The following is a 21,928-nucleotide window of genomic DNA, read 5'->3' on the forward strand; positions in this document are numbered from 1 at the left end:
TAGGAGCTAAAATGCTATTTCACTATATAAAATAAAAATCCTACTTGCAAATCCTGCATCTGTAACTTTTTACCATATTACAAGTACCTAGATAACTAATTTCCACAACAAACCAAGGTATCTAGTCAAGTATATGTATGTGGGTCAAGTTTTAGTAGGACAAAAATAAATAAAAAAATAGATCGTAATCAGAATTGTTTATTCTATGTTCACGCAATATCATGGTGAATTTTAATAACACAATTAGTTGATAAGTCCGAGCAAATAAGTAATGATAAGCGTTTGATCAGTGACTACTTACTTACAGCCAATAAATACATTCGACATACTTTTAATATGCGCTAAATTTTAGATACTGTTTCACTACTGATTTACATCTACAAATTGTGTGCCACGGCTAATCCGGCACAACAATTTAGTAGCTCAAAGAACTCTCACTAGATTAGTTTCGACAATGCTTGAACATGGAGGTCGCGGCTAAAACGAAACTTACAATGGCGATGACATCAATACAATGAACTATGGTCGCGTCAATAAAATGCCAACTTTGTTCTCAATCTGCGACTTGTTGACAAAAGCCGATTATTTTTAGATTGGTTAGTTTCGTTTTACCCGCCACGTAGTACCTATATTTTATTTTAATAATAGTCAAATGCAATTTATATATTAATGTTAATATGATAACGATTGCCGCTGTATAGAACGACTATGATTTCTTTAGCGGTATTTATTTAGTATTCACATCAAAGTATAAGCTGCGACAATGGTTCCAATGACTGTTTGAAAAATAATTGCACATACAAATCATAACACATAATAATTTACATAAAAATTTATAAAAAGAACATAAAGTGTCTTAGACATAGAACCGTTAGTTGTGATCGCTTCATTCAAATATAGTTTCGTAACATTAATAAAACTACTAGTAACAACAAGAACAGTATATCTAGTTGTATTCAGTCTTCCTTCAAACACACACTCAATTCCAAGACACAGAGTTGATGTAAAATCAATTTATTTAAAAGGACATACACATCAACTTTGAAATCACACAATTACAACACTATTTTACAATTGGGCCAACAAAATCAATATATAAAAGGCGGCATGATATTTCTTTCATGTTAAATACGATTTGTTCTCACATACTCAATTAAAGGTAATATAAAATCACAATGTTATCATTATACAATGCATTGACCTGCACACTCTGACTTTTCAGTGTTCTTATAATCGGCGTAGTCATTGTAGACCTGTGTACATTCTCGATTACTACGACAACAGTAATATAACTTTATTTTTTGCGAGTTCTGAACAAATATTTACGCTAAGTATTTTTCGCTCGCTTTAAGTTACATTTTAATTGACTTCTTTATTATCGACCACACACACATAATGTCGCTTATAAGAACAAGAACGACCAAAAAGTCGGTATAGTATGTAGATACTCTATCAAATAGTTGAGTTTGTGTGTAATCATAACACAATAGATAGCAGAAAGTGGGTCTGTTGTTTCAAAGATTGGTAAATGTCGGTCACGGATAACTTTCGCTGACCCAATAACACACAGAATTCATTCAGCAAACAAACATCTTTACAGCAAGTAAACTGCACTTAGTTTCAGCACTACAACGACATCGAGCAGCTTCATCTATCTAAATCACAATAATTTAGAAGCACAACAGTCAGATCGTGACGTCACAGCGTGATATCTCTGAATAAACAATTCTATTTGAAATCTAACATAGGTAGACCATATCAAGTTTAGGAGGTGACCTATTGACAACTACATGGACTGGTCCTGTACATTACTATAAAACATACAAACAACTTTTGAGATCATACAGACACATCTATTATTACAAAACCGAAAATATAGTACAAAATTATTTACACATTTCTATGCACAATGTAACAATTAAAGGACAAATATACATATATAACAGATTAGAAACATACATATCCGTTTCTTGATGAATCGCATTGAATCAATTAAATGAAATGGGCACCTCCTTCACTTATAACCAAAAACATCCAAAAATAATTACAGATCAGTTACAAAAAAAAGGGTCCAAACTTCATTTTTGGCTTCGTTGTTTATCACTAGTATTTAACTAAATTTTGTAGTAATCTTCAACAAAAAAATGTACCTAGAATCTAGCTACATAAATCACATGTGGACATTTTCATAGCGCTACGATAGCAAGTAGCACCGTTATGTCGTCCGGTTTTCCCCCTGTAAACAAACACTAGAGTTAGTCACATTAACACACATTTCGGCGATGACATTGAAATTATTAACTCCATTGTTACAACGTATCATTCCATTGTATGAATAAAAGAAGAGAAGCAATTAAGTGTTTATTTTAGAGCCAAAATCGAATAGCCTAACATTTATAAAATATTAATTTATGTAGTTGTTCTATGTGGGTAAACTACTAATATTCCGTCGAAGCTGGTTACAAAAAGGCAAAGTCTTATAAGCATTTACTGGCTGTTTTTGGTCTTCTGCGCAATTAGCGCAGTAGCAACGGAACATACTTTTACACTTGGTTGAGATTGGTCACGGAACCAAAATCGGTGTCTCATATGACGAAAACGACACGACACGATACTATTTTAATGCAACGCGATGCTACACACGACGATTGTTTTACCTACATGATTTCATTTACTTCTCAATCAAGTTCAGTGTAATTTAGTAATTCTAATTAGTAATTTAAAAAAAATCTTACCAATAGCATCAATGCCGTTCTGTCGCGCGCTTTTAGCGAAAGGCGACATGTAGCAGCCATCGAATGAGAGGTTGCGCGCCATCCACGCGATGGAGTTGGCGACCGCCTGCAGCTTCTTCGTCTCCCCGGCGAGGCCTTGCGCGCGGCGCATCTCAGCCACCAACACTGGCTCGGGAACATTGTCGAACACGCCGTCCGTCGCCACCAGGATCACGTCACCACATTCCACTGTGAACTCTGACGTCTCCGCTGATTCTGGCCTGATAATTAAAGATATACACATGAATATAGATCTGGAAATTTGTTTACATTTTTTGGTAAAACCAAGGGATTAATAGCGGAAGTTCAAGTGAAGCCCTAAATAAGTTAAGCCTTCTTACTGAAGTTACGATACGATATAAATATAGAATGATTGATCATTCTGTATAATCCACATTCAGTCCTAATCATTTGATAGTAGTATTTTTTTTGTATTAATGGATCTATATTATACTGTGTCACCTTGCAGTTTGATTGATTGCAAGTTTCCTGACATGGCATGAATGGCATGACGATCAGGCATGTCTGTGTGACTAGAAGATGATCGACACCCTTAACCGATAACTAGGCATAAATAAGAGTAAAAGTGGTATGATAGATCCACGCCAGTTTTAATCGAGATCACTATGTAAACAACATGCTCCGAATGCTGTGATAATGATTGTGAATGTGAAAACTGTTTTATGCCTCTCTGTAGGTAAAATCTCTTTATTATTGCAAGTGACAGGTTCATCACATCATCTCATTATCGTTTTACATTACCTACCTACTTTACGAGAATATTGTTATTTCCTTGAATGGAAATACATAGCCCTATGACCCTTACCTACAAAACTTCGGCATTGTTGTTATTTAAAATCTTGATAATTTATCTCCTAGCATTTATTTTAGAGGGATATAAAGGGTTTTCAGTTTTTTATGTTATAATTGCAGATACCACTTTCTAGTGATAATATATTTTACATAGACTGCATACTCGTCTAGACATAGTAATCCTGGCTTAATAATCATGTTCACGACCACTTTACATATGAAGATTGTACATAAGCACAGATAATGTATACCACTCAATTCTCATTTAAATAACAACATAACGTTTCTGAAATGACGCAATACATGTGAAGAGCGACAGACCACTTCATGAGAGTAAAAAAATATTGGACTTTATTCTCGTCCACTTATCTACATAATAGCGGGACGTAATTAGGGCGCCAAGACGTAACAACTCAATTCTAGGATGTCTCAGTACATTATACACAGCTATAACGATACGTTTAAGGTGAACATGTTATGACGACAACATCTTATTTATTTTATGCCAATGATGTAATTAAATAAGTGTCAACGACCTCAAATGTATAAGAATGGACCATACATTGAGTAGCCATTAAATTACCTTGCTTCATTCGTGATTATTACTCAGAAAAGAGAATTTACAGAATAAATGAACTTCTTTTCGTAAGCCGTGCCAATAACAAACAAGTAAACACAATTCCATAAATTTCAAGAGAACGCGCAAGTTTAAAGACCTGGCAGATATCCAATGAGCTAAAAATTCTAATATTAGTGCATACAGAAATACAACAGCTGTATGTGGAATGAGCACATGACTACTAGTCTCGTGGTTGGAGAATAATGAGTCTTATGACTGTAGTGACCAAATCTAGATACGAGTGGATAAAATAGAGTGTTAGTATTTCACGTTTCCTCACTGCTCAAAACGAGATAAGGAAATCCTCATTTTAGTCAACTAATTAAGAAGAATTTTAATGCGATCTAATGCCATATTGGAGACCTTTGACACGCAAATGCGATTGTACAAGGTCATAATAGTTCATTAATGTGCACTTTTTAACTTCGTCTGATAATTTTATGCATTGCACTTATAATGAGGATGAATACAATTTATCTAGCATAGCCAATGTTAGTAAATAAAGTTTAATTAGTTAATTGTACCGCGACGATGCAGTTTCATTGAGATGCTAAAAATAGTAACAATTTAAAGGACTATCATAGAATTGTCCTTTAAATTGTTTGTTAATTGGCCGCTGATTGTTGTACCTATGTACACTCGTTCTCAATTACATAAATTTTGCATTACAAAACATTGTTTGCAAGCCATCTGGAATTAATTATAGTCGAACTAATTTGTTTAAGAGATAAACACCGTTTGTTCCGTTTTAATACGGATTAAAGTTATGGAGCAGAAAATACTTAACTAGGCCGCCTCATGTAGCCAGCCATATTATTCAAACCGCATGAAGTCAGTTAGTAGCTGTTTTCTAGTTTACACTGCTTCAGTACGGTTATTTGGGCCATTCAGACTGTCAAAATGGTCCATGTAAATTGCTATAGTGGGTGGAAGAATACAACTGAATTCTTTTATGTACAAAGCTACAGACTTTTCAAAACATAACGACATAACGCATAGCGCTATACTTTGTAAAATTGTTTTGGCACATTACCAAATTGAAAGTTTTGAAACTGTCAACAGTACGCAGTGCGCGACTGTAGTAGTTTTAGTATACTATTGTGGAATGCTAGACATTCCAATGGTTAAAATACGAATAAATCAGTTTAATGTCAAGTCAAAATATAGATGTTTTGAATCATAATCGTAATACCCATAGTACAGATTGAGTCTTCAGTTGTATTTATACTATTATCAGTATTGAAGTAACCTTTCGCATTAATTCAGATTTTATCATCAAGAAATTATGACGCACTATACTTCTTTTATCGTAGAAGTGTAGACGCGAGATAAATACACAAATAACAATCCCACGACTGTCAGTAGTCAATGTCATTTTAAAATAATCTTGATTTTTGTATGACCTACTGGGTTTTTTACCTGTATAAATATGGCAGATATATTTAAGTATAATAGTTGTTAGCTTTATAATATATCATACCTTTTTCATATGTACTTAGTTGTCATCACCCAACCAATGCAAATAAACCTAGACATTATCTCTCATAGCATTGCAGACATTATACCTATCTTAGAGACACCGAAGACAGATTTATCATCATCTAATGGTGTCAACTTATCTATTATGAGGATGATTTCTCAAAATACAAACAAGTAAACTTTGTATTATGTAGAAATGTATTTGTTGTATGTATTTAGTTATTTACCTGTCACTTAGCACATTCCGGTCGTGACCGGGCGGCGGTAGGCTGAGCTGGTAGGGCGTGTTGAAGTAGTGTTGCTGTTCATGCGAGCGATGCACCACGCGACCTCCGCGGACGACCATGTACCCGCTGTCGCCGATGTTGGCTGCCCGCATCACGGACTCTGACCGATCTAGGATCATTACACATGCTGTGCTGCTTCCTGTAACAAACAATACGAGAATTTTGTTAATATTAATAATTCTTATTAATAATACCTATTAGAACACCTCGATAGTGGCCGTTTATCGATATCAAATCGATCTTGAATTCGATATCTGAATTAAAACAGATTATCTCAGTACTATCAATACTATTGAGACTTTCGGTAAACCGAAAACCTTAAGAATAGCAAATTCTGTCCAGTATACGGCACTAGTTCCGCCTTCTATTCCATGGAATTTGTAACTGGCATATTGTTCGTCATTCTTTTTTTTTCACTATACATTGAATACTTTTATTACGGTTAGTAAAACCCGCAAGGACGCCAATAGTTATTTGATAATTAATTCAATATGTGTGTATGTAATTTGTTTCCTAGTTAGAATTTCAATATTATTACCTGGCAAAGTCTATGATTATTTAATTAAGTCATAATATTTTTTTATTAGTTGGATGTGTTCAACAAAAAAACATTTTGTAGTACTTTGTACTATTATAATAACTATTATAAGCAATAGGATTTATTTTTATCACAGAATAATAGGAGAAAATGTATTATAATTTACATCCTAAAGTTTTTAAATGAACAAGCAAACAATACGACGCAGGAAGTCATATCGCATTACAAAGAAAAAATAATATTGTCTACAGTAGCAACCATAGAGTTATCAATAATTTATTTAGTTGACTGGTGCAAGAGATCACATGTGTTGCAGAGGAAAATAAAAGAGGACTTTGTATTGTTCAATTGAGTGTGACATACACAAAACATGCAGCCATGAATATATCTTAATCATTAAATTTAACACAGTCTATCTGTATCTAAGTTGGTCAAGGTGAATATTTTCTCAGCTACATGCATGTTCAAAAGAGATACATTTTTTAAACAAACTATTTGTAACATATTGTTATTCAAATAAAAACCTTATTTTTCAGATGTACAGATAAACTTTTGGATTTTCAACTTTATCACATAACAATAAGGTTGTAAATCTAATAGGATATACAATTATTTCCGGGTGCAATAATAGCAAATGTACTTAATGAAGCTCTCACTCACCTAATATTGGTTTCTTATGTTCCAATAATTCATAATAGGACTTGGCCAGCAGGTCTCCTGGTTCTGTCATCTTGAAGTGTCCCATTTGGACGAGCCTCTCGCATGTCCGCATCAGGTACGAGGAGAACTCTCCGGGATCGATCCCGTAAGCACGCCATCCTCCTACACCATCTGCCACACCTAAGAAAGAGGATTTAATTTATTATTAAGTTCCTTACTAAAGATTTTTTAAGATAGTGTATAAAAAATACTTAATGTAAACAGATTTAGTGGTTTTTCATATGAATAAATTATAAATAAATAAAAAGTAAGAATTGTTAATATCATTGTCAACTTTTGATGAGATTCAATTGAGTTGAAGATAAATGTGCAAAGTAAGATTAGGATGGACTATTGTTTAATGATTAAATATGCTATAACCATATTATAACCGAAATCAAATCTTTAATTCATGCATACATTAACCATTGATACAAAAGAGACACATTAAAAAGTAATAGATTAAAATTCCATTGAAATCTGTGTGAGATTTTGCAATTGTTTTGCAAAACTAAACCTTAAATGTAAGTTATCAGTAAGGAAAATTGATTGACAAAATTATAAATAGCAATCAGTGCAAAAACTAATTACATCATTGGTAATTAGTTTTCCTGTAATTGTAATCCAAAGTTTAGTACAGGGGATAATCCCAGAAAAAGAAGTTTGGTAAACAGGTTTAATAAATAAAACATTTTCCTTTTAGGTTTAATGTTGTCAAGTATGTTTATCAAGTGCATTGACTGAGCTAAAAGTCAAAACATGAAGGTTAATAGTCCTGTCACATGCAAAGCATTTAAAGTAGTATTAAGCCATCTGATTGCCATCAAAAAACTGTTGAAGGCAAATCCTTTGCAAACTCTGGTCACCGATGACCAGTCTTAAGTGTCAACTTATATGTAAGGTTCCAATAAGAAAAAACAAAAATCTTATTATGCAAGGTAGTCATAGCCAGCCAACTGGTTTCACTTGAGACTGTTTGAATAGATAATACAATCATTTGTTTATAATCATGTTCACACAATAGGCCATGAAGTGATTGTTTATTTTTGAATATGTTTTATAATCAACAAACTTTGTTATATCTGATTGTTGTTTAGATTATTGTCTAACTCTTATTGTTTGATAGCTCTCATATCATAAACAGAGAGCTGTAATGTTTAGCAGCTACATTGTTGTACTTGTGTTCTAATCTGTTGCAAAGGAATGGGACTCTAATATTATAACAGTATGAAACAATAGCAAATTCACGTTTTTTTAGTAGACATTGTGTGCTCATACACATTATATGATATTCATTGGCTCAGATATGGGATCATGTGTCCAAAAAACAGATTGATAGTATGAATTAAAATATAATAACAAATCTTTATATCTTTATATTATCTTCATACATTTTGCAATCTGAAATCTGTTATCTAAAAATCATTTAGATTACCTAAAACAGTTTTATAATTGTAATGATATATGATTATTACTGAGTTATTGCCATTTAGCTGAGTGTAAATAAAATGATTCTTCATAATCAAGTGCGGCTAACCTCATGCCATTAAAATAATTATAGTTTAATGATTATCTTATGTTTATTAGCAATAAATAACAAAATGTTCTCAAGCGCTTCATATTTCTGAAGTGGATGATCATTAACTTGATTTATAATAAGTTTCACACAATTTAGATATAGGTAGCAAAAACCAGTTTATTGTGCTTTGTTAGCTTAAAACAAAGTGTTTTACTCAGAACATTTTTCACTAATATTTTTAATGTCTATTAATTACTATTTGTATTAAAAGCGGATGGAAAGCAGAGAACAAAATAAAAATTAAAAATTCGCAATGCTGCGAAAAAAATTACAGCGTAATAAGCTAACAACACGTTAGCCATGATAAAACGAAAACAGGCAATAATATGAGATGATAATAAATTGACAAAAACAGACTATAAACATCATGTTGTCAAACTTATAAACAATATTCTTACCAATAACATCCGCGTTGCTGGAATTGGTGGAGAACCATGCGTCGTCACCGAATTGTCCTTTGCGAGTTCTTCCATTAGCAATGTCTTTTGGAAAACCACACACAACTGAAACTAAATATGGATGTTTTGTCGTCGAAACATTTAATTCAGCGGCACTCGAGAAATTTGAAAGTCCATTTCTTAAAGCACGTGATAGCAGTCTCCCTGTCCAGAAAATAGACTGCATCATTCATTAGTTGAATCGTACTTTGACACCAGCCTTTCACAAGAGTACAGATGAAACTAACGAAGACATTTTTGCAGAACAGTAACACATACAAGTCATATTTAGCTACAATACAAATTTAAAATGAACTTATGTAGTCCTTAGACGTATTTTCGATTTTTATTACATTTGTCTCGTGACTGATGGTAAGACGAACATTGGACAAATTCGACATTAGGCCATAGACTACTTGTGTAATAGACACTGAGACTAGTGAAGTGCAAGGGTTGTCAAAGGAGTAAAGAAATAGGATGATACAAATATTAACTTTATCAGAAAACATTTTTAATGGATTATACGCATGCACTTTATTATTACTATACTATCAGTTTTGATGATAAGATTAGTTTATAAATATTAGGATGTATCTGCATTGTAACTATTTTCGAACGAAAATTATTGAATGCTCCACTGGCTTTATTTCAGCTGTCAAAATAAACTCTTTTCGAATTTATACTTTATGCCATGGGAATAAGGATCATAAAAGTATATGAAGCCCTTGATTGGCGTACAATATTGATCCATAAACAATAAGCTCAGTCTGACGTTTCAAAAACGGATCTATGGAAAAGGAAGGCGTTGTAGAACCATCAGAAGAAACTCATCTTTTCCGATTAATGTAATGACGGCCGCTAATTGATTAGTTGTAATTCAACGCCGATTTACAATTTTGCCATCTTATACGTTAGTGGTAGTATTTTGGAGATATTATTTCGTTTGAAAGTGTAAAGAAAAGGCATAAAACTGGTGTTCGATAAGTCACTTGGCAATATGCCTGCCGTAAGGGGAGATGGAATGCGAGGGCTCGCAGTCTTCATATCAGACATACGAAATTGTAAAAGCAAAGAAGCGGAAATAAAGAGGATCAATAAAGAGTTGGCGAACATAAGAAGTAAGTTCAAAGGTGACAAAACTCTTGATGGATATCAAAAAAAGAAATACGTGTGTAAACTCTTATTTATCTTTTTGCTGGGTCATGATATCGACTTCGGTCATATGGAAGCAGTCAACTTACTTTCATCCAACAAGTATTCTGAAAAACAAATCGGGTATTTGTTCATATCTGTGTTGGTTAATACCAACAGTGATCTAATTAAGCTTATCATCCAGAGCATTAAAAATGATCTGCAATCACGTAATCCGATACATGTCAACTTGGCTCTGCAATGCATTGCCAACATTGGCAGCAAAGATATGGCTGAAGCATTTGGGACAGAAATCCCCAAGCTTCTGGTCTCAGGAGATACTATGGATGTGGTGAAGCAATCTGCTGCTCTATGCCTGTTGAGACTGTTCAGGAAGTCACCAGAAATAATTCCAGGAGGTGAGTGGACTTCTCGAATCATACATGTATTGAATGACCCACACATGGGTGTTGTAACAGCAGCAACATCTCTTATTGATGCTCTTGTAAAAAAGAATCCGGAGGAGTATAAGGGTTGCGTAACACTGGCTGTTGCCAGGCTGAGTAGGATTGTAACTGCTAGTTACACCGATCTGCAAGATTACACATATTACTTTGTGCCCGCCCCCTGGCTTTCTGTAAAACTGCTACGTTTGCTGCAAAACTACACTCCACCATCAGAAGAGCCTGGTGTAAGAGGCCGCCTATCGGAATGTTTGGAAACTATTTTCAATAAGGCTCAAGAACCTCCAAAATCTAAAAAAGTGCAGCATTCTAATGCTAAGAATGCAGTCCTATTTGAGGCCATAAGTCTTATAATACATAATGACAGTGAACCTAATTTACTTGTGCGTGCATGTAACCAACTTGGCCAATTCCTTAGCAACCGTGAGACAAATTTAAGATACCTTGCCCTGGAGTCCATGTGCCATCTAGCTACATCAGAATTTTCCCATGAGGCTGTCAAGAAACATCAAGAAGTTGTTATTTTATCCATGAAGATGGAAAAAGATGTATCAGTCCGACAGCAGGCCGTAGACTTGTTGTATGCCATGTGTGATAAAACTAATGCTGAGGAAATTGTTCAGGAAATGTTAGCTTACTTGGAAACCGCTGACTATTCTATAAGGGAAGAAATGGTTCTGAAAGTAGCTATTTTGGCTGAAAAATACGCTACAGATTTCACATGGTATGTGGATGTGATTCTTAATCTTATAAGAATTGCTGGAGATTATGTATCAGAGGAAGTTTGGTACAGAGTCATACAGATTGTAATCAACAGAGAAGAAGTCCAAGGCTATGCTGCTAAAACTGTGTTTGAGGCATTACAAGCACCTACTTGTCATGAAAATATGGTGAAGGTGGGTGGCTACATTCTTGGGGAATTTGGAAATTTGATAGCTGGAGATACACGATCCTCACCTCAAGTTCAGTTTGAGCTTCTTCATTCTAAATACCATCTGTGTTCAGCTGCCACAAGAGCTCTTTTGTTATCCACCTACATCAAACTTGTGAACCTCTTCCCAGAAATAAAAAATCGTGTTCAAGAAGTATTCCGTGCTGACTCCAACTTACGATCATCTGATGTTGAATTACAACAAAGAGCCTCTGAATACCTGCAACTAAGCATTGTAGCAAGTTCTGATGTTCTAGCTACTGTATTGGAAGAAATGCCTGCATTCCCAGAAAGAGAATCTTCAATCTTGGCTGTTCTAAAGAAGAAGAAGCCTGGCCGTATTCCTGATGATGTGAGAGAGTCCAAGAGTCCTCAACCCACAGCAGCACCCACTGCTGTGATTAACTCTACCAATAATACAAATAGCTCTAGTGCTGATCTGCTTGGACTGTCCACTCCTCCTGGAACTACAGCACCAGCTGGTAATGGTTTGCTTGATGTACTTGGAGATCTGTATACTGCTCCAAAAATAAGTCCAAGTACAGTTCAACAAAACAATATCAAGAAATTTTTGTTCAAAAATAATGGTGTTCTCTTCGAAAATGACCTAATTCAGATTGGAGTAAAAAGTGAATTCAGACAGAATTTGGGAAGGATTGGTTTATTCTATGGAAACAAAACTCAGTTCCCCATCCAAACTGTTCGTCCTGAACTACACTGGACTGATTTGCATAAATTGAATGTGCAAATGAAGCCCATGGAACCTGTACTAGAAGCAGGTGCACAGATCCAACAAATGCTGACAGCTGAGTGTATTGAAGATTTTGTTGATGCTCCAAGTATGTCTGTTTCATTTGTGTACAATAATGTACCCCAAAAGATTACTATGAAATTACCACTTACATTGAACAAGTTCTTTGAACCCACTGAAATGAATGGAGAATCATTCTTTGCAAGATGGAAAAATTTGGGAGGAGAACAGCAAAGGGCACAAAAGATTTTTAAGGCTCAAGGTTCTATTGACATACCTGCAACCCGCACCAAATTAGCTGGGTTTGGTATGCAGCTGCTGGATGGTATTGATCCTAACCCTGACAATTTTGTGTGTGCAGGAATTGTTCATACTAGAGTACAGCAGGTAGGTTGTCTCATGCGATTGGAACCAAACAAACAAGCTCAAATGTTTAGACTGACTGTAAGATCTAGCAAGGAAACAGTCTCACATGAAATTTGCAATCTGTTAGCAGATCAATTCTGAATTTAGTTTAAAGGAACCATAAATTATGAACAACATTGTTAGACAATGAAGTTGGTGTTATAGTCACCTAGAAGTTCACAGTCACTTTACATGTAGAGTTGATATAAAGTAATGCGTACAATTTGGAAGGTAAATGAAGCAAAACACTTGTGAACTTTGCACTGAACTTATAATGAAATGAAATCTCTTGTGTACAATTTTGGATTTATTTTATTGCTAATATAGAGTTAGGTCTTTTTGTAAACCAAGATTTATTTTAGTTAAAATTTAACCTGCAATTTATAAGATTTGATAAGATGTTCAAAAAGACAGATTACTTACTTTCAAGATTTGCAATAATATAATCAATAATAATTGTATGCTAAGAATTTACCTGATTTGCGTCTTGTAAATCAATACACTTCCATCTATGAAACCTAATTTGATATTAGTAGTAGTATAATAAAAATAATATGTATGGTTTATCATCTGTAAACATTTACCATGATCAGTAGTATGCACCATGCTTAAAACCAGTTATTCATTATGTTCATGTGATATTGTGTGGTACATCTGTATCAGTACTGCTTGATTTGTATATATAGAGGATAAATGAGGTTCTCATTCATAATGACTTCATGGTTGATAGTTTGTCTTGGTTGGGCGATGAATAGGTAGCTATTTAGTGTCACAGATTATACTGTTGTCTCGCATATTTCTAGATATATTCAAAAGTATTTATGATATATTGTAGAAAATTATACCTAAATTCATACCAAAGTAACTATTCGGCTGTTGTTAATCATGTATCTAAATTTCGGTTGGTTCATTTTATATTATACTCAACAGTAGCTTCGCTAACATTATTAACACACTTGTTGAGATTAATATAAATAAAAAAACAAAATATACTGTACTGATGAGTATAATATTTCTATGTGAAATTATGTAACTCATATCAAACTATTATGTCGTTATTTTACCTGTATATTCATCGCTGTTGAAAAACAGGCCCCCTTTATTTATTATTATGATGTTCCTGTTAACTTGTAGTAAAATATATAAATGGCAATAATTAATACCATACCCAGTGGAAGCTGATATACAGTATTAACTTTGGTTAAAAAATCTCTTGTATTCCTCTATATCGAAGTAATATTTGAGTCTAGTATTTTTATATTCACAAAAAGTATAAATAAATCTACCTGATGTCAGTATGTTACTACATGTCTACATTTTTGTACAATAGAATACCTTGGATGGTAAGACAATTATTTATTTATCCACTAGCTGATATTTTAACATCTTTAGAATTGTGAAAATTTGCAATGAATGTCGTCACGTTGACCGGTGCTTCTTGGACATTTTAATGAAAATATTAAAATGTACTTCACAAACATTCCTATAACATAGGTATACGTTATATTATTTTTTAATTGCGAGTATTTTTACGAGTCGTTATGTTTCCATGACTTCATATATTTTTTATTTTCCCAGTCATTTTATCTCGTCATTTTACCAACTATCAACATCGTCATGTGAAAACAAATGTTACAATATGCAACATTTTAGTATATCAGCTTCATACTCATGACATCTTACATGTATTTGTTTGTTAGAGATTTAATTAAATGTGTTGGTGTGTTTCTTGAGTATACATGTTTTCAAGTCGATAGTAGGAATCTCACAAACCTAGAAGATTTTATTTTCATATTATGTACCACAAATAGAGATTAGAGATAGGAACTTTAGTATTATGGACATAAAATGTTGTTATAAATTTATTAGTAGTGAGCATGCTAAGATTTCTTTGCATGGTAGGTTTGTTAAGAGAACATTAATAATAAATTAATATATCATTATAAACGTTTTTATTAATCTTGTTAAGAATGTGGTACTCATAACATGTATGTATATTATGAAATTTAAAAGAATGTATAAGCTTATTTGATACATGTACACTTCGTATATATGTGTGTTTATCAAATGTAATATATCACAAAGTGGGTGTGATTCTGTAACAGATGTTATTATAGATGTTTGTTCTTGCGCTTCGAACCCATTATTGTAACTCTTAAATAAAATATTTATCCAATACGTATTTGTGCATTTTTATTTATTCATTACAAAACATCAAAGTTCTTGAATGTCAAATATAATTATGTCTGGACTTATTTAACTATTTAATACTTAAAATTATAGTAACTTTTGTACTAATCGAACCATTCCTCAACATTCGGCGAATTCTCCAATACGTCGTTCGATTCACTGAAACAAACATAAAAAGTTAAACCTGAACAGAAACAATATTATGAAACCTAGCCTTAATTTGCTTAAAGTTCAACAATATTTTTTAAAGTTATTGACTGCTACTAAAATAGATTTAGCAAATCTATTGACTAATTTAATTTATTCTATCGGTTATTTTCAAGATGTAGGTAGATAATGCGCCAAGAATAGAACAAAGTTATGTAATAGTAATTACCTGTCAAGTGAAGGGTCATTGCTGAACATTTCAGTTGGAACAGTAGGTGGAGCCCGCTCCGGTAACAGCTCCATGTACGACTGCCGTGATTGTAAGTGCCGCTCCACTTCTTCGGGAGTCATGTGGCCATCACCAGCCGATAAACCGAAACCCAACGCCGGCGAAGCTTTCGACAGCATGGAACTAGTAGATTGGTGCTGAAAGAAAATTATATATCTACGTAAGTCAAGGCAATGTAAGAGGTAGAAACTAATCAGTTGCTATGAAAAGTCATCAATTATATACCTCGCGTAAAATAAGGGATACAAAAAAATTACTTACAAGATGACTGGCATTAGCAGGTTTCTTAGGAACTGTTGCTCTTTTTCTTTTTATTGTACTTGCGCCTTTGACTGATGAGCTTGTAGACACATTCTGATTGGCTGCACTAGCTTCCATTTTCTTTCTGAAATCATTGAAAAAGGAAAATAGGTATTAACCCGTCGTATGCTGAAACACTGATCAGTGCGACACACAATGTGTATTCTAATGTTGTCTCATATACCCGCAGATGAAAGGTTAATCGAGTATTCAAATTATGTCTATATAAGTAAGTTATTTTGTTTATTTTTTGTACCTTTTTACATCATTGCGATAATATTCTGGGTCATCAGATGATTCGGTGTCTTCACTCTCACTTGTGGTGCTGTCTGGCTTCTCATGTTGCAACAAGCGGTCGAGCAGGAACGTGCGATCTCTTGATACTTTCAGCAATCTCTTTTGACTGCATCTCAGAGCATCTTGAAAGCATTCGTTCTCCTGTAAAGTGGTAAATGTAATGGTAAGTATGATTTTTTTTAACGAAATATTGAGCATAATATGCTAATGGTCTTATAGGAAAAAAGGATTGCGTAAGCGAACTCCTCAGCGTACGTGTCTAGTAACGGTTAAAAAGGTCGCACAAAAACATAAAATAAGACCACTGAAGAGATGAGGAGTACCTATCTACTACACGTAGGTAGGTATAGTATATAGGTAGTAAGACTCGAGAGACTGTTGGGACTATTCTGCATGTCGAGTGCTGGTTCAAAATCTAGTATGTAAATTCCGAGTTGTACGAGTAATATTATTATGCACTTTCTTAGTTTTATTTAGACTCCATTATCACAGGAAAGATAAACATCGCGAGAAAAGCTGGACTTGTGATTTCAAATAATAAGTTTGAAATCGGCAATCCGTCTAGAGCAAGCGTGGTGATTAATGGTATTTTTCTGTGTGTTAGGAGCCTAATTACAGGCTTATGTTGATGCAAAATATCTGAACCATAAACTGAATGCACTTATATGACATAGCTTATGTAATAAAAACAATAAGAAAAAATAACACGAATTCAGCGTTTACGATTTGTAAACATAGGACTTAACAAGTTTGATTATAAGAGTGATGTACTTCTAGGGCAAGTGACCCGGTTGTGGCCATCGACCCCTTTGTGGCCACTTGAGCCTTCAAATATTTATAACTAAGGCATGGACAAATAAATTACTCTGTGATGTACAGTATTTAAAATATTTAATATTGGAGACACTGATACCGTTGGCAGCTTTGATGTGTCAAACTTCACTTCGATGCAACAAGTCATTCTTTTTAGTTGAGGGTGAAATTGTTAAGATCTTAACAAAAAGGCTAAGGCGAGCGGGTGACGACAGGTTTTTATTTTTTTAACCTTTGCTTATTGTTTAGATGTTTATGTTAATACTACATGAAGAATATATTGTCTAAGTGGAACTAAAGTTATTTTGTCGCCATATGTTTCTGAAGTGGGATTATTAGAAGGTGGCCACTAATGGAGACAAAATTATGAATTTCTCCATCTTTGGCCACACGACTGGCCAAAACTTTTGTACATAAACGCCCCACTTCTAGTCATTTATCGTAATTTATTTATTATTTTTCCTTGGCTTTACATATCAATAAATACATATTTTTCATTTTCAGAGATGCAATAAATTGTCTTCACACAAAGGGAGGTCAGTTTACTTTGCAGCTTTTACCAACGTCATATAAATGTTGATCTCTTTATTTGTAAGTTAAATTCAAGTGAAGTAATAATATTTCATATTTTCCAGACTAAATGAAAACCATTGTTTCTAAAATGTCAAATTTAATTAATAAATTTTGATTACTTTTATTGTATTTTTTGATGGCCAGAACTGGCACACGACTGTGGCCAGAAATGGCACGAATCTGGCCAAAAATGGCACAAACTCCCTTTTTTTTTTCTTTTTTATGCAGTTATTTTTCTATTGGACGTTCTTTAAAAAAAGGGTTTTCTTAAGCAAGATTAATACATGTTAAATGACTTTTTACAAGAAATATGTTCGTGATAACAAAAACCATAAGTTAAGAAAGCCTCAAAGTCGACAAAATTCTTAAAGTGGCCACAACCGGGTCACTTACGATACATCCCTGACACAGACTTAATTGAGGAGTTAGTTCATAGATACATACATTGATACACATCTTCATTCTTGTATTGATTGTAACATGTTTGTTATTAAGACTGTGTATCAATTTATGTATCTATACAGTAACTCCTTAATTAAGCTGTGTTAACAAGTATGCCACCCGAACACAGGGTTTGAGGGGCTTGCAAAGTTCATTTGCAAAATCAAAACAATAGTTTAAAGTTGACGCGAGAACAAATAAATAATTATAAGATACTTACAAACTTCACTAAAATTTTTCCTTTAAATCTTTTATCATTTGGATTAACTCTAATTTTGTATACACCACCCGGTTTTAACACTCGCTTCACAACAATCAAGGTAAATTCTGTTAAAGACTTCTTTATCATGGTAATTTACACGTCCTTCGTACTGCCGATTGTAAAACCTTTTTCTCCTACCGCCGAAACTCCGCACTCAGTTTAATTAATAAATATTTAATTTAAATACCCACATAAGTTAACTATGGTAAACTAGTAGTCGTTATTTACACTTAATGCGAATTTAATGTGGAGCCCATCAATGCACTTAGCAGACTGCGCATCGGGGTTCGGTTTTGAACTGAACTTTCCTATGCCTGATTGTTTTGGGTCTAAATGTCAAGCGTGCTATTTTTTTACCGACTTTAAAAGGGGTACACACCTTAACTCCCATTCATTCATTCATCAGGTGATGATCTGTTAATGGGATAGAAATAGAAAAAAAGATACCGGAAGTTTGGAAAATTATAGTCTAGTGTGTTTGTTTTTTTTTTTTAAACCAGTACAATTCTATATAGGTCTGGAGTCGATCTGATGATGGAGCCGAAAGACAGTTGAGGGAACTCCTGGAGGACTTGCAGCAATAATCCCGTGTTTGGGCTTAAATTATTTATATTGATGAGAACTTTACACTTACATGGGGGTGTGATTATCATTATGGGTCTGATGATGAAGTAGTATGATAGTTAAGGGAACTCCTCAACGGTTAAGAGTAGCTACCTCGTGTTTGGATTTTTAATTTGTGTCGATGAGAACTGTACCCTTGTGGGTAATGAATAGTATAACGAGTCTGTATAGCCTTATACAGCAATATACAACAGACTTCAAAAACCAAAAACAAAAGGTAAAAACGAAAAAGCAAAAATTTAAGATTTTATTAGGGGCCGTCCATTAATCATGTAAATTTTGTGACGTCACATTTTTTTACCTCTCGTCCCCCTTGGTGAGATTTTAGATTAACTCCCCCATCCCAACCAACATCATGTGTACTGCTTTTTTAATACACAAAATATGAGTGGGTTAACATTTTGTACGTAATACAAGCACCTAAAAATATCATCCAAATTGGTTTAAGTTTAGAAATGCATAATTATAATTATACTCTTTTATGGGGAAGTGGAAAAACCCACACTACACCCCATTTTAAGGTTTAAAAATCCCACGTTCGGTGAAAAAATAAATATACGTGGTATTTTATAAAGCCCCCTGTCCCCCCTCGTGATTTTTCGTGATTATTGTCGGACTCCCCCCTCACCTAATTGAGTCTGACGTGATTAATTGACGTCCCCTTAGTCATAATATACTGACTACTGATAGTTTGTCCACCCACTGATAGATAAGAATTCGGTGCCATAAGCCCATAACAAAATATAACATGACAGTAACAGGAGTAATCTGTACCTAATAATAATATCAGCTTAATTAAATAATTTTCTTCCACCAACTATGTTCAGGAATCATCATGTCAGTCATAAGACATCTGGGGGCCTACTCCGGTTCTCGAATCCGAAGTTTCGTTTAATTTTCGGACGTAGGTTTTATTGATTTCCAGAGCTGCAGACTACCTAGCGGGTTTACCGGGGCTCCGGCTCGAAAAGCAGGAGAAGGAACGGGGTGGTTTTTAGTCAGTAAGAGTCTGACACTACCACTCGCCTCGCCCAAGGCGGGAAAAGTTATTGGATGATTTTCCCCCTTTAAAAAAAAGGTTTTATTGATTTACTAAAGAAATTACTTATTACGTTTTATTTTTAATTTCAAATCAAAACCTATTTATTTATCTTCATTTCATTCGTTTATTTTTGTACACAAAGATTCGCAGTAAATGGAATTGATTAAATTTCCGAAGTTTTGAACGAACCTTCGTTTTTCGTTGAATTAGAGTAGACCCCTGTTTTGTAAGTGAAATGATCATGATTAACTTAATCATATAATATAATATAATTCACATAAGACATGAGGTCAGTTGTCTCATACATATAATAAGGAGTTGGAGCATTATACTAAGGAACATAATAAAAAATATAAATAATACAAACCTCTGTCTCAAAATACCCAGTTACAACTATTTTTTATTATGTTTAACAGGACTATTGACACTTGTTAATAATCTTTGCAGTCATAGCCATTTTCTTCCTGTTTTTGTTTTGTCTTTAGGCTATTTGAACTGTGTGTAACTGATTTGTATGGTGCATCTATTCTGAGAAGGTTTAACAGTTTTTGTTTGTGTAGATAGGAATGTCACTATATGAGCCACAGTCTCTATCACACATCAACAGCCTATAAGTGGCCACTGCTGACCAAAGTCCTCTTCTCACACGGAGAAGGTTTGAGCATTAATCACCACACTTGCTCAATGCGGGTTGGCAATTTCAAATTTATAATCAGAAATTATAAGCCCAGGTTTCCTTACAATATTTTCCTTCACCATGTCAGTGGTGTCTAAATAATCTTAGAAAGTACGATATTGAATTAAATATATATATAACTCAGCGAATTATATATATTAACTCAATATCCCGATCAATTACCTTCATGCATGAGAAGTGGGTGTTTTAAACCTCTGGACCACCAGGCCACTCGCTATACTACTAAGTACAATTTCAAACTGTATGCATCATTGTTGAGAATTTTGAAAAGATTAAGCCTCCTCTGACTGTGGAAACTATTAACTGGAGATCCATCACACTTGCAAATACTAAAACTAATAAAGTGAAAAGGTTACATTATCTACCATTTTTTTTTAAATAATGGTTGGCTTGTTGTGTTTTCTTAACCTCTCTTGATGGCATAACAATTGTCTTGCTTAGATCTACATCTGCATTCTGACAAATGACAGGTTGGTCAACGCAGATAGGAAATACTTGTTAACTACTTACATAAATGAGATACTTGAGCTTCTTCTTCAGTGCCATGTACTGTGCCCTGTAGTTAGGCTCGGGTTCAGGATCACTACTGCTGTCTGAAGAGTATTCTTTGTGTGAGTCACGCGCCTGTGGGGGCTCCGGTGGCGCATTATTGCTCACGCTAGCCTCATTGGCTTGCATGTTTGCTATAGAGCGGCAGTACCACCCGTCTAGCATTTTCTGTAAACATTAAAACTTCGTTTAAACATAATAATATAACCTAACAATTTCAAGCACTAAAGTAGATTGATAGGTATTCTTAGGGTTTGAAGTTACTAATTCTATCGATAAAATTTGTAAATCAATTCAATGTCTATTATTTGTACAATAAAAATTACCTTGGAATAATTTTCTGACGCCAGTATAAAAGTAATAAGAAACTACTGAAAAAAAAAATTGTATCTCTTACAAAATAGATGTATCAAGATTTTATCTTGTTTAGTATGTTTTCTATGACCCTGGCTAGCTATATACTCAATCAATAAAACTTGTAAATATAAGGTTATTTGCTATTTCAATAACAAATCGTTTTGGATTTTCTTCATGTTTGACATTTTTGTTTGACAACAAAGCTACTATGATTTTTGTATAAGTGGATAGATGTCTTTTGATCCCACGAGTTATCATCTTGATCAGAATTTTAGATAAATAAATACGTGATACATTTAATTGTTAAGCTTTGGTGTAACTATAATTTCATATTCGAGCAGAAAGCTGAAACTGTGAAGTTAGTTTTAATTAAAGTAATAAAGTTTAAAACGAACGCATTAATATCTAATATCTATTTATGAACGCTGTGAAAATGTCAT

The 21,928-nt window shown here is 33.9% G+C and overlaps 3 protein-coding genes across 4 annotated transcripts; 1 reads left to right on the forward strand and 2 right to left on the reverse strand.

Annotated features, from left to right (window-relative positions):
• Positions 1-182: 182 nt before the first annotated feature.
• Positions 183-9,666, reverse strand: LOC118268840 (protein phosphatase PTC7 homolog). The gene is made up of 5 exons (XM_035583583.2): positions 9,187-9,666; positions 7,171-7,350; positions 5,913-6,111; positions 2,736-2,995; positions 183-2,236 (listed from the first exon to the last, which is right to left on the reverse strand). The coding sequence occupies exons 1-5, from the start codon at positions 9,413-9,415 to the stop codon at positions 2,187-2,189; spliced, it is 918 nt and encodes a 305-aa protein (XP_035439476.1). The 5' UTR covers positions 9,416-9,666; the 3' UTR covers positions 183-2,186.
• A 328-nt stretch (positions 9,667-9,994) lies between these two features.
• LOC118269191 (AP-2 complex subunit alpha) lies at positions 9,995-15,089 on the forward strand. The gene has a single exon (XM_035584164.2). The coding sequence runs from the start codon at positions 10,223-10,225 to the stop codon at positions 13,007-13,009; it is 2,787 nt and encodes a 928-aa protein (XP_035440057.1). The 5' UTR covers positions 9,995-10,222; the 3' UTR covers positions 13,010-15,089.
• Positions 15,084-21,695, reverse strand: LOC118269193 (uncharacterized). Of its 2 annotated transcripts, XM_035584166.2 has the most exons (6): positions 21,458-21,695; positions 21,093-21,299; positions 16,090-16,271; positions 15,795-15,918; positions 15,474-15,670; positions 15,084-15,256 (listed from the first exon to the last, which is right to left on the reverse strand). In XM_035584166.2, the coding sequence occupies exons 2-6, from the start codon at positions 21,294-21,296 to the stop codon at positions 15,202-15,204; spliced, it is 762 nt and encodes a 253-aa protein (XP_035440059.1). In that variant the 5' UTR covers positions 21,297-21,299; positions 21,458-21,695; the 3' UTR covers positions 15,084-15,201. The 2 variants fall into 2 exon arrangements, with proteins under 2 accessions (XP_035440059.1, XP_035440060.1); XM_035584167.2 differs by lacking the exons at positions 21,093-21,299; positions 21,458-21,695 and adding an exon at positions 18,178-18,492.
• Between the last annotated feature and the right edge of the window lie 233 nt (positions 21,696-21,928).

Source organism: Spodoptera frugiperda, chromosome 2 (genome assembly GCF_023101765.2).
Source record: "Spodoptera frugiperda isolate SF20-4 chromosome 2, AGI-APGP_CSIRO_Sfru_2.0, whole genome shotgun sequence".
Taxonomy (NCBI): domain Eukaryota; kingdom Metazoa; phylum Arthropoda; class Insecta; order Lepidoptera; family Noctuidae; genus Spodoptera; species Spodoptera frugiperda.

Bases quoted from the DNA above. Each gene is read 5' to 3' on its own strand.
- LOC118268840 (XM_035583583.2), bottom strand. From the start codon at position 9,415: ATGATGCAGTCTATTTTCTGGACAGGGAGACTGCTATCACGTGCTTTA. The intron at 2,996-5,912 runs GTAAATAACTAA...TTTAATTATCAG, and splicing joins CGGAATGTGCTAAGTGACAG to GCCAGAATCAGCGGAGACGT. The intron at 2,237-2,735 runs GTAAGATTTTTT...GTTTGTTTACAG, and splicing joins GAACGGCATTGATGCTATTG to GGGGAAAACCGGACGACATA.
- LOC118269193 (XM_035584166.2), bottom strand. From the start codon at position 21,296: ATGCTAGACGGGTGGTACTGCCGCTCTATAGCAAACATGCAAGCCAAT. The intron at 15,671-15,794 runs GTAAGTAATTTT...ATTTTCTTTCAG, and splicing joins CTGCTAATGCCAGTCATCTT to CACCAATCTACTAGTTCCAT. The intron at 15,257-15,473 runs GTAATTACTATT...TGTTTGTTTCAG, and splicing joins AATGACCCTTCACTTGACAG to TGAATCGAACGACGTATTGG.
- LOC118269191 (XM_035584164.2), top strand. From the start codon at position 10,223: ATGCCTGCCGTAAGGGGAGATGGAATGCGAGGGCTCGCAGTCTTCATA.